This window comes from Berghia stephanieae, unplaced genomic scaffold (assembly GCF_034508935.2).
Source record: "Berghia stephanieae isolate SIO BIC M18660-M18661 unplaced genomic scaffold, UCSD_Bste_1.3 scaffold1583, whole genome shotgun sequence".
NCBI lineage: Eukaryota > Metazoa > Mollusca > Gastropoda > Nudibranchia > Aeolidiidae > Berghia > Berghia stephanieae.
The window spans coordinates 1-12,169 of record NW_027622605.1 but is presented as its reverse complement, the minus strand read 5'-3'; the positions used below and the strand labels follow the sequence as shown (position 1 = coordinate 12,169).

The 12,169-nt window shown below is 36.1% G+C and overlaps 2 protein-coding genes across 2 annotated transcripts; both read left to right on the top strand.

The window, feature by feature from the left end:
• Positions 1-2,062: 2,062 nt before the first annotated feature.
• LOC144961160 (uncharacterized) lies at positions 2,063-2,398 on the top strand (the record flags this gene model as incomplete). Its single annotated transcript, XM_078894452.1, has 1 exon — positions 2,063-2,398. A coding segment is annotated over one exon (336 nt), but the record flags the coding sequence as incomplete, so codon positions are not given.
• Positions 2,399-4,581: 2,183 nt separating this feature from the next.
• Positions 4,582-10,644, top strand: LOC144961161 (putative methylmalonate-semialdehyde/malonate-semialdehyde dehydrogenase [acylating], mitochondrial; the record flags this gene model as incomplete). Its single annotated transcript, XM_078894453.1, is given in 8 exon segments — positions 4,582-4,626; positions 5,508-5,582; positions 6,171-6,332; positions 7,025-7,103; positions 7,721-7,875; positions 8,781-8,886; positions 8,889-8,927; positions 10,580-10,644. Coding segments are annotated over 8 exon segments (711 nt in total), but the record flags the coding sequence as incomplete, so codon positions are not given.
• Between the last annotated feature and the right edge of the window lie 1,525 nt (positions 10,645-12,169).

The following is a 12,169-nucleotide window of genomic DNA, read 5'->3' as shown; positions in this document are numbered from 1 at the left end:
GTGGTTTGGGGGAAGGTATGGGTAAGGCAGCAGAAATGAAGAAGGCGAAGATATTGTAAGATTTGCAACAAGGATGGATATGGCAATACTAAATACATATTTTAGAAAGAAAGATGAGTACAGAGCAAGGAATTTACCCAATGGAAACCGTACGGTGCTCTTATTGGCTAACCAACCAGCGGCCTCGATGAGAATAATATTCCGCCATTGAGATGTTGGCTGGGAATCACGTTACTATAGTAAACAAGCGCTAAATCGGCCGTTCATGAAATCTAAGAAATAACTTCCTGATCGCTCGTTTAACTCAAAATTATTCAAAACGATGCCCTCTAAAATGGTAATAAATGTGACTTCTTAAGGTTTTCTTCACGGTCAAAACCACACAACATTCTATTAATGATTACGTCCCGAGGCAAAAAGGAATATTGACAGGACGACCGAGAGTTGAACTTTTGAGACGACAAACATCAATGCGAAGTGTAGCGAGAGTCAAGCTATTGTTTGTCTTGTCCTGTTCTATATAGAGAAAGGGATAAATAGTATAGCCTCATGTGGAGTGGTTGCGTGTCATAGTCATGCTTTTAAATTGTTTCTGTTGTTTATGTGTGTAGTGATGACTCTCTCACACTCAATTTCAATGCCGAAAGAGGAATTCCCGCACACAAGTAAGGGGAATTAGGCTGGTATTTGGCATACATATTGTATAGTATCTAGTTCTAAATCGATAACTGATTAGAATTATATTATGATATATAAACACAATGCCAAATACAATTCCAAAGTTTCCTTATTTCAAATGAAGTAAAGCTCCAAAACCTAATGGTAGTGATTATAGTACTGGTGTTAGTGAGGTGATGTGGTGTTGGTGGTGGTTGTAGTTGTAGTAGTAATAGTGATGATGATGTGGTGGTGGTTATGATTGTAGTTGTAGTAGTATTTGGTAGTGATGATGATGTGGTGGTGGTTGTAGTTGTAGTAGTAGTGGTAATGGTGATGATATGGTGGTAGTGGTGGTTGCAGTAGTAGTGGTAGTGATGACGATGTGGTTATGGTGGTTGTAGTAGTAGTGGTAATGGTAATGATATGGTGGTAGTGGTGGTTGTAGTAGTAGTGGTAATGGTAATGATATGGTGGTGGTTGTAGTAGTAGTGGTCGTGATGACGATGTGGTTGTGGTGGTTGTAGTAGTAGTGGTAGTGATGATTATGTGCTGGTGGTGGTGCAGTAGTGGTAATGATAATGATGTGGTGCTGGTGGTTGTGGTAGTAGTGGTAGTGATGCTATTGTGGTGGTGGTTGTAGTAGTTGAGGTAGTGATGATGTGGTGGTGGTTGTAGTAGTAGTGGTGGTGGTGGTTGTGGTAGTAGTGGTAATGATGATGATATGGTGGTGGTGGTTGCAGTAGTAGTGGTAGTGATGACGATGTGGTTGTGGTGATTGTAGTAGTAGTGGTAGTGATGATGATGTGCTGGTGGTGGTGTAGTAGTAGTGGTAGTGATAATGATGTGGGGCTGGTGGTTGTAGTAGTAGTGTTAGTAATGATATTGTGGTGGTGGTTGTAGTAGTAGATGATGTGGTGGTTGGAAAACACATTACAGGTTATTATAATACATGATTACACACATTCTCTAACTTCATTTTTTGACAGCTTCATTGTGCCATAAATATACGCAACAGTTCTGAAACATTTTATTGTGGATTTTGATATTGTTTGTTGTTTTTCTTGTGTCGTTATGTTGACATAGAGACCGAATGAATGGTAATGACTACATTCTCAGCCAACGATAAAATGGCGCTGAATGCTTTCATTGGTGGACACTTTTTAGGCTTCGTACGTATTCTCATTCGTTTAATTCTATGGTACAGAGTGATGTATTCAAGTGATGTGAGAAAGACACAAGTGGATTACCTGTTGTGCTGGAGGAGAAATTTGAAGGAAGTATCAGATTGTGGCAGTTTGCCGGGAGAGAGAGAGTGGCAGCGCAACATAAGATTGTTATTGCGAAAGTGACATTTGGAAAGAGGAAGATAAAGAAACAAAGTGAGGGGAAAATATGATGGCAGAAACTAAAAGAGGAAGAGCAAAGAGAAATATTTGTTACAACGGTGGAAGGAAGACTAGGAATTGATTTCCCAAAGGAATGGAAAAGAACTGTTGATACAATCCGTGAAGTGGCCAAAGAAGTGCTTGGGATCAGCTCGGGAAGAGGAAAAAGTGGAAAAGAAACATGGTGGTGGAATGAAGAGGTTCAGGAAGCAATCAAGAAAAAGAGGGAAGCAAGGAAGAATATGGAGACAAACAGCGATGCTATGAAAGTAGATGAATATAAGCAGGCAAAGAAAGAAGCAAAAAGAGCTGTTGCAAAAGCAAAGTCCCAAGACATTCAAAGATATATATGAGCAATTAGAAAGTAAAGAATGCTAACGAAACAGAGGGACACGAATAGGAGAGATATATAACATATTAAGACGATCAAAGACGAGAATTGAAGATTATTGGGCAAAGATGAAGAGATTCGAGCAAGATGGAAAACACTACGAGTGCCTCATGAATGAAGAGAATGACAGGGAGAGGATAAGTTCAGTTATACAACCTAAAGAGAAGTTAGTAGATGAGATAAGGAAGAACGAGGTGTGGGAGGCAGTGCGCAAGATGAAAAGGGGGAAAACAGTTGGACCAGACGAGATACCAGCAGAAGTCTGGAAGTCACTTGGAGATGAAGGGTTAAATTTCCTGGTATGGTTATTCAACGACATCTTACAGAAAGAGAAAATACCAGAAGAATGGACAAAAAGTACATTGATTCCCATATACAAAAATAAAGGAGATGTTCAAGAATGTGGCAACTATAGGGGCATCAAGTTAATGAGCCATACAATGAAGATATGGGAAAGAGTAATCGATAAGAGGATTAGAAAAGATGGAGACATTAGTGGAGAACAGTTTGGATTTGTTGCTCTAAAATAAGTATAGAGAAAAGCAAAGAGAATTACATTGTGTGTTCATTGACCTGGAGAAAGCATATGATAGGGAACAAAGAGAATAAATGTGGTTCTGTCTAAGGGAAAAGGGGGTAACAAAGAATTATATCAAAGTTATCCAAGATATATACAAATGAAACAAAACAGTGGTAAGGACATTTGTTGGCTCAACTGATCCATTTAATGTAAGAGTTGGATTACACCAGGGATCTGCTCTCAGTCCACTCCACACAATAAAGATAGGAGAAGAGGTAAAAAGTAAAAAAAAAAAAGTGTGTCTCTTGCTAGAGACAAACCAATTCAAATACTTAGGAACAACTATTCAAGATGAGATGGGGCAATGAGATGGAGGTTAAGAAGAGGATACAGGCAGGCTGGAATAATTGGAGGAAGGTAACTGGAGTTATGTGTGACAAACGAAGTTCCGCAAAGCTGAAGGGGAAAATATATACATAAGTTATAAGACCAGCAATGTTATATGGACTAGAGACAGCAGCTACAACAAAGAAACAAGATAAAGAAGTTGAGGTGGCAGAAATGAGGATGTTGAGATGGTCACTTGGCTGGACAAGAAAAGATAATGTGAGAAATGAACAAATTTGAAGGTTGACTGAAGTGAAGAATGTATTGATAAAGATGAGAGAAGATAGATTGAAATGGTTCGGACATGTCAAGAGATGAGAGAGGGAGTACGTGGGAAAGAAAGTATTGGACTTACAATTAGTGGGAAAAAGGAAAAAGGGACGCCCAAAGACTATATGGTGGGATAATGTAAAGGATGATATGAAAGAACTGGCCCTGGAGGAAGATGATACTCTGAACCGAGATGCATGGAGATGTGGCATTCATTTAGCAACCCTTCAAAATGCTAGATAAGCTTAAAGAAGAAGAAGACTTGAATGTCTATGATGATATATTGTTAAATTAGTGCCCCCCTCCCCCTCAATACGTCATAACAGATTTTCTTATTCACAGACCTTTCACAGATAAATTTTACTAAAAATACCAAAGTCATCTATGATGCGGGTTATAGGCAAAATGTTTCCTCTCTCGATTTTTCCACAATGTTAGATTTTGACAATATTATATATATTGCAGGCTCATTACCACGATTAAGCCAGGTGATTTCTTCTTGTCAGCATAACTATAACCTATTCAACGTCATTAAAAAAGATAGAGAAGAATCAAAAGTTGCCCTATCTAGTTTATGCAGTTGTGATGTGTTATACATTTCTCTTTGTAAATTATTTGAATTGGCAGCATGAACTGAAAGTATTGATTCTCCTTCTGTGCATGGTTTTACCATGTATCAAGAAAATGATAGAATTGCCATTCATTAATTCCACAGAATATATATTTAACTACAAATATTTGTCAATTCTGTCCGTAATAGTAATAGCCTTATTGTTGGATTTGAAAGTAGTTCAATTGTACAAGTGTGGTATCAGTTGGAATTGGAACTTTTTATGCCCACCCTTCAAGAGAGGATGACGAACAACTTTTTTTACAAGTTTAATTTCACATTTTATCATGGTAATCTCAACTTGACCAAGAAATGAAATTTTACCATTTGATTGATTTCTAAGCATTGTTCTGTTTTCAGGCCATCTGGCACCATGCAAGATTGTTACTCCTCCTCATCTGTGGTAAGATTTGTTTTTCATCTAGAGTGTTTGACAACGAAGTATTTTAGCTTAAGTGTTTATACTGATGAGTTAATATATTTATTATTATATACAATTTTGTTACTTGGCATGATAATTATATACACCCCGCCCTTCCAATACACACTGTTTACCTTCGTAAGAGATCTGTTTCATGCCATATCAATCACCCAGCTGTTTTTCTTTTTTATTCCAGCAGCCACTCAGTCTTATTGACATTTACATCTCAAATTCACTCTGTCTAGGGCAGAGTAGTGACCAATTACTTTCAAATCTCAATGAAGGGCACAGGGGGAAAAAACATCCGAGTCACTTTCAGATTTATATTTTTATATATATTTATCATCTTTTAGAGAATGTTATATTAAACATTTTTAGATAATAAGACTTTATCTATGTTGCAATACATTAAGATAAAAAGTGTTCATATCTTCAATTCTTTGAAAAATTCCCCCCCCCCCCCCCCCCCCCAAACAAAAAATGCGACTACCATTTCTTTCCCTGTGCTCTTCGAACGTGTAGTCTTTAACTGTAATTTGTATGGAACTTTTTAAAAATGCGATTGATGAAATAATGCTTTTGTGATCTACTTTTGTCATCTATTTGAACAAGTGCTCTTTGGCTTTCATTTTCTTGGGTACTTTCAAGTACAACTTAATCTGAGATCCATTTTTCTCTTATCTACCTATCTCATCATCTTTCTTTTTATTGCGACTGAAATACTCTTTGGTGTGCAGATGCTGTTATACTTTTTAAAGTTGTACAGATCAGCTAAGTTTAACATTACATATTATCCCAATTGTGTTGATTCTTTGCTAATAATTTGGAAATGGACATGTCTCAAACTTATATTTTGATTACAGCCAACAACGAAAATGTTCATCAACAACGAATTTGTAGAGTCAAAGACAGACAAGTGGGTTGACCTACCCAATCCTGTGAGTAATGTGTTTGTATGTGTTTGTGTGAGTGTGTGTGTATGTGTGTGTGTGTGTGTGTCGGGTTGACTTACCCAGTCTTGTGAGTTATTCTTTGTTTATATATATATATATATATATATATATATATAATATATATATATATATATATATATATATATATATATATATATATATATATATATATATGTATGTGTATGTATATGAGTGTTTTATATGCACGTGTACATGCATTTGTTTATTTTTGTTTTTCTATTCTAACTTAACTAAATTAAAATTTGTTTTTTCTTTGGGTAACACCTTTTGCATTTTATTATACCCAGTGTTTAGATCACAACTCTTAATTATAAACTTTACTTTTTTTTTCCTCGTCTTGTTTGTACATGGATTACTTTATTTAAAAGTTTAGTGTTTTACCTGTAAAAATATGGATCATAGTCATAACAACTTTATCGTTATCATCATCATTATCATTTTTTTCTTCTTCTTCTTCTTTCTTCTTCTTCTTTTCTTCTTCTTCTTCTTCTTCTTCTTCTTCTTCTTCTTGATACATAAATTGATTATTAAATTTGAATTGCTTCCATCCAGGCCACAAATGAAGTGATAACTCGGGTACCAGAATCCACTCAGGCAGAGATGGAAGCAGCTGTGGCCGCTGCCAAGGCTGCCTATCCAGAATGGTCCAACACAACCGTTCTTACTCGACAACAAATCATGTTCAAATTCCAAGATTTGATCAAGAAAAATTTGGTATGCTTTAATAAAAAGAAAAAAAAAGAGTAAAGGTAGAACAAGAAAAACATTAATTTGAATAGTTTGAACAGATGGGTGACAAAGAAAGAAAAGAGTAATATTAGTTTTTTTGAGGTTATCTGATCAGAGAGATGAATGGCGTACCATGATCACCGATGTCTGGCACAGACTTGGTACTTGAAGAAGAAGAAGAACAAAAAATATAAAATAAATAAACATGAGCTTTTATATAGTATGTTATCCTTTAAATGTGCACAAGCATTTTACAAAGCGTCCCAAGTGAGAGATATTTTTATCCCTTTTAATCATCTTTCTGTGTGTCCTGATATGTCGGTTGGTAGTGCACTTGCTTCACAAGCAAAAGGATTGATATCAATCTGGGTGGAGTCGAGGTGGTTTTTTTTTTTTTTTTTTTTTTTTTGATCACACAGCATTGATTGGGGAGCTGTGTGTTAGATCTTAAATTATCTGACACACTGATGAATAATGAATGACATTTGTATAGCGCCTTACTTCATTTTAACAGGCTCTAAGCACTTAAATTATGCTTTGTACTATTAATGAAAGTTGAAAGTGATGGTTAGGAAAAGTGGAATACTACGATTTGTTATTAAATTTGCTTTTTTAATTTTGTTTTGTTTTTAAATCAATAAAGTGTTTTGATTTTTTAATATATTTTCTTTTTGTAGAAACGCATTGCTGCAAATATCACAGAGGAGCAGGGAAAAACATTGATAGATGCAGAGGGAGATGTTATTAGAGGATTGCGTAAGTTTTATTCTGCCTTGGAGATGTTTGTAGATGTCTTTTCATGCTTAATTCTTTGCATTGAGAGAGGGGCATATAACTCAACAGTCCACTGGACAACTGAATAAAGCATAGTTGAAATTCTTAATAATTTTTAATCATTTCTTTAGTCGATGTATTGTGTATCTGAAATCATCTGAGTGTCTCTTTTTTAACGATCTCATGCCAATGTCTCTGAGAATGTACGTATATAATCGCACTTATAGATTTCCTCTGACATTTATTTATTTTATATTTTTAAAAACCATCCTTCGTGTAATAGTTGCAGATATAGACTGCCCTATGTCTTGTTTTCTATCTTCTATTTCTATAGCACTTATTTTACCTGAAACCTACCTAACCACTACTAAAACAACCACCACCACATCATGATCTCTACCACCACATCATCATTCTTACCACCACCACTAATACAACAATCACCTACACATCGTCTTTACCACCACCACTACTACAACAACCTATTTATTATAATTTGTTATGATTAATTATTCTGAAATCTCAGATTTTTTAAGGCTTTGTATTTACATCCCGCAACTAAAACACTTATCCTTTAAATTTTTCATTGTGGACAACAGAGGTTGTGGAACATTGTTGCAGCATCACATCGTTACAGCTGGGTGAGACCATGCCTGGGATTGCCAAAGACATGGACACCTTCACATTCCGCATGCCCTTGGGTGTCACGGCTGGTATCACCCCATTCAACTTCCCTGCTATGATTCCACTTTGGGTAACTGATCATTATAAGATATTTGTTTACATCCCTGACATAATCAGTCACATGGTGAAAATTTTTGTTTTGCGTTTATTGTTTTTTTGGTGCATTTTTTGAAAACCCAGTGTCTCCTGAGCATTTTAATCTTTATTTGAAGCAAATTGGGTGATTTCTCATGAAGTTATGGTCATATGCATGGGCTCGGGTGTGAAACGCTAATTTTGAGAAAATCGCTTCCAAAGTTGACAAAGATGAAATTAAGTATAATAATTACCTTCATAAAAATTTATGAGTAGAATTCAATTAAAATATTTCATCAATATATAGAAAAAGGTTTGATTTGACGATTTTTGATAACTCATTTTCCATAAAAATTGACCTCTTGACTAAAATTGTCAATATCTCCGATCAAAGCTTTTCACCATGTGACTGATTATCTCAAGGACGCCCACATTTATCCAATGAGTTTTATGATTATTTAAATGGTTATAATGATACAAAATACTTTATTTTTGTATTTAAAGAAAGGAAAGAAAAAGTAAAGCAAATAATGCGTTAGTCTCCAACCACGCTGGAAAGTATTCCCAAAATGACCATTCGAAATTCTAGTAATATGAGTGGTCAGCATGACCTGCAGGTTTTGGTGGTACAATTTCGATAAAGCTGCTATATTTTATAAATGTGAATGTTGCTGCTCGAAGCTCGAATAAATAAATAACAATGTGAAATTGAATGTAAGCTTCAATTTAATATAGCAAAATAGATAAAAATGGACGTTTCAGGTTTCCACTTTATCAACAAAAAATTACTTTACTTTGTATTCTCCGTGTTTTTAAGCATCGTTTTGATTTTTTTTTTTTCACTTTTTTTCACTGAGACATAAAATCATTACAGTAATATTCCCTCTATTTCTCTGCTAGATGTTCCCAATGGCCACTGTCTGTGGTAACACCAGTATAATGAAGCCCTCAGAGAGAGACCCTGGTGCCACCATGATTCTGATGGAATTGTTGATGGAGGCTGGCATGCCCCAGGTGTTGTCAATGTCATCCATGGACGTCATGACTGTAAGGACATTTTATGATATCGTTTTGCTCAGTCTTGTAGTTTCAGAGTCTCAGCTCTGGGTGGGATTTTTTTGGTTGTCCTCCTATATTGGGAAGGGAGTAGGGGGGGGGGGGTCCCGATACGATAGCTCAGTTGGTAGATCACTCGCTTCACATGCAAAGGGACCGAGATCGATCCCGGGTGCAGTCGAGATTTTTTTCTGACCCCCCCCTGTCCACTCAGCAGTGAATGGGTAGCTGGGTCTGTTAGATTTTGTGGAAAGTACTTTGCAATAGACTGGCATCCTTTCCAAAGGATGACAAGCAATTGCTATTGTCCTTTTCACGCTATAGAAACCAGGATAAACTCCAGCTCTGAAGGGCTACATAGTGGGAAGGAAGGCACTCAATGCGTCTTCTATCACCCTATTTCTGTTTTCCAACTTGCTTTCTGTCTTTGGATGGGGTTACTTGGTTTTGTCCTGGTGCTGACCGGAATCCTTGGCTGGAAGTAAGGGAAACAGTCAAATATGTAGTTATAGTTTTGGGAGATTATGTTTTTTTTCCTTGTAAATCATCTCACTTTTTGTTTTGAATATCATGATTTGTAAATATTTGAGTGTATTCTTCTTAATGGGGACCTGTTCTTTTGTCTAGATGAGACTTTTAGGTGATCTCGAACCAAGTATACCGATGGTGTGCTTTTGGAATTTTTATATATGCCCTATTTGAACTATTTCCCTTTGTCATACTTTTTCTCATGTAGTTTAAATTTTAGATCTAGAATTTTTCGACTATCCCATTTTCTTCCTTTTTACTGGTGCTGAAGTAACCTTAATGTGTTGCGACGTAAAACCCTTAAAAACATTTTTAAAAAGAAAAATTCTCAGTTGTAGAGTGCTTTTTCTAATTATAAGTTCAAGCCGTTTTGAAGGTGACACTGATCACAACACTCCTGCCTGGGTCCTTGGGTTTACATACATTATTGCAATTAAATCAGTTATGAATATCTTTATCCAGTGTCAGATATTGTCATAGTGCTGGTACAAAAGGGTGCCTAAAAGTCGACTTGATCTGTACATAATGGAATTTGGTCCCATATGGCCTTCCCAGGAAATGAATGAAGAATTGGTTAGACATTGTGACTCTGTATGCTATATGCTAAAATAATAGATTGTGGATAAGGATCATGTTCAGTTCCTTTTTATGGTTTTCCACTTGTGTTGAAATTCTTTTTTTTTTTTTTTTTTTAAAGATTAGTTACTCTCTGAATGTGTAAGCTATAAAAGAATGATTAAGATAAAATTATTTTTGTTACAAGATATTACTGAAAATAATAACATATTGATGGTATGAATTGTACCAACACAAAACTGTGTGAAACTTTAAACGGCAATGGTGTGGTAGAGAAAATTTAGTGTAAACTTATCGCCCAAGTGGTGGTCTAAAAACAATACCAAAGAGGGCATGCAACATCAACTTTATTCATTCTGTAAAGTACAAAACTTCATTTTCCCAACAAAACAAATTTTAAAAATATTAAAATCATTACAAGTCGCAATGAAGAGGGCAACAAAGAATGAGTAATATTTTAACTACTTAATCTTATATGTTTTTTTAAAAAAGTTTTGCTGTTGTGTTAATGTACGGTAAACCATTTTTTTTTCCCACAGCTGTCAATTTTATTTGTGACCATCCCGACATTCACGCCATTTCGTTTGTAGGATCTGATCAAGCTGTAAGTTTGTCACTTCATGTGTGTATATATATATATATATATATATATTTTTTTTTTTAAACCTTAGGAACTAGAGGTTTATCCAGGTTTCTGTAGTGTTGAATTCTTCTTCTTCTTATAGGTTCCATGCCTGGTCCAGGCTTCGGATACTGCATGAATTATCTCTCTCCATTCCTCCCTGTCTCTTGCTTTTTCAAACAGCTCTTGGATTGTTAGGTTGGTGAAGCCCTTCAGTTGGTCTATGAGTGTTTTTCTTTGTCTCCCCCGGGCGCGTTTACCAGGTATTTTTCCACAACTTGCCAGGTATTCATTCTTATCTTTCCTTACTATGTGTCCGAAAAAGGATAGTTGTCGATCCACTATTAAGGGCATTAGTTTCCTTTGTTGGTATGTTTGTTTTAGCACTTCTTCGTTCGTTTTGTGTGCAGTATACGATATTCTCTGCATCCTTCTCAAGCACCACATTTCAAAAGCTTCAATGTTCTTTTGTGTTTCTGCATTTGTAGTCCAGCTTTCGCATCCGTATAACAAGATTGGCCACACGTAGCACTTGAAGACTCGGAATCTAATCCCGAACGACATCTGTTTGTTTTTCAAAATGTTTCCCCAGGTCCATGAAGGCCTGTTTGGCTTGAGTTATTCTTGCTCGTATGTCTCGGTTACATCTTCCATCTGTTGTCACTATTGAACCTAGGTATTTAAAACTTTCTACGTTGGTAAGTTGCTCGCCGTGAATCGTTATATTGCAGGTGTTGTTGTTTTCGGGGTTTTTCTGTATTACCATGCATTCCGTTTTGGTGATATTCACTTCCATTCCCTTGGCTTCACTATCTACTACCACTTTGTCAACAATCTTTTGAAGTTGGATTTCTGATGTTGCAATGAGTACCGTATCGTCTGCGTATCTTATATTATTTATGTTGTGACCTCCTACTTTTATTCCCTCCATATTATTTATGCCCTCATGATTGTTTCTTGGTATAGATTAAACAGATCTGGTGAGGCAACACACCCTTGACGGACTCCTTTCTTAATAGGAATGGATTTCCTATAGAGTTTCCGATTTTGATAGATGCCTGCTGGGTGTAGTATGTTTGCATGAGTCTGAGGTCTTTCTCATCAGCGCCAATGGAGTGCAGTTGTTTTAGTATTTCTTCGTGGCGTACTCTATCAAAAGCTTTTTTGTAGTCGACAAAACAGAGGTATAGTGGGGTCTGAACCTGTATAGCTCTTTCACTTAAAACACGGAGGAGGTATATTGCATTCCTTGTCCCTCTGTCAGGTTGGAATCCATATTGTTCTTCTGCGATTTCGGGGTTAATCTTATTCCTTAGCCTGTTAATTATACGCAACAGTATTTTGTTGATGTGGCTTATTAAACTTATAGTTCTAAAATTTTCGCATCTGACTGCACCTGCTTTCTTTGGTATTGCTATGAAAATAGAGTTACAGAGATCTTCTGGATTTCCCAGTATTGTATATATTGTTGAATAATATGTGAAGTTCATCAATTGCTAGATCTCCT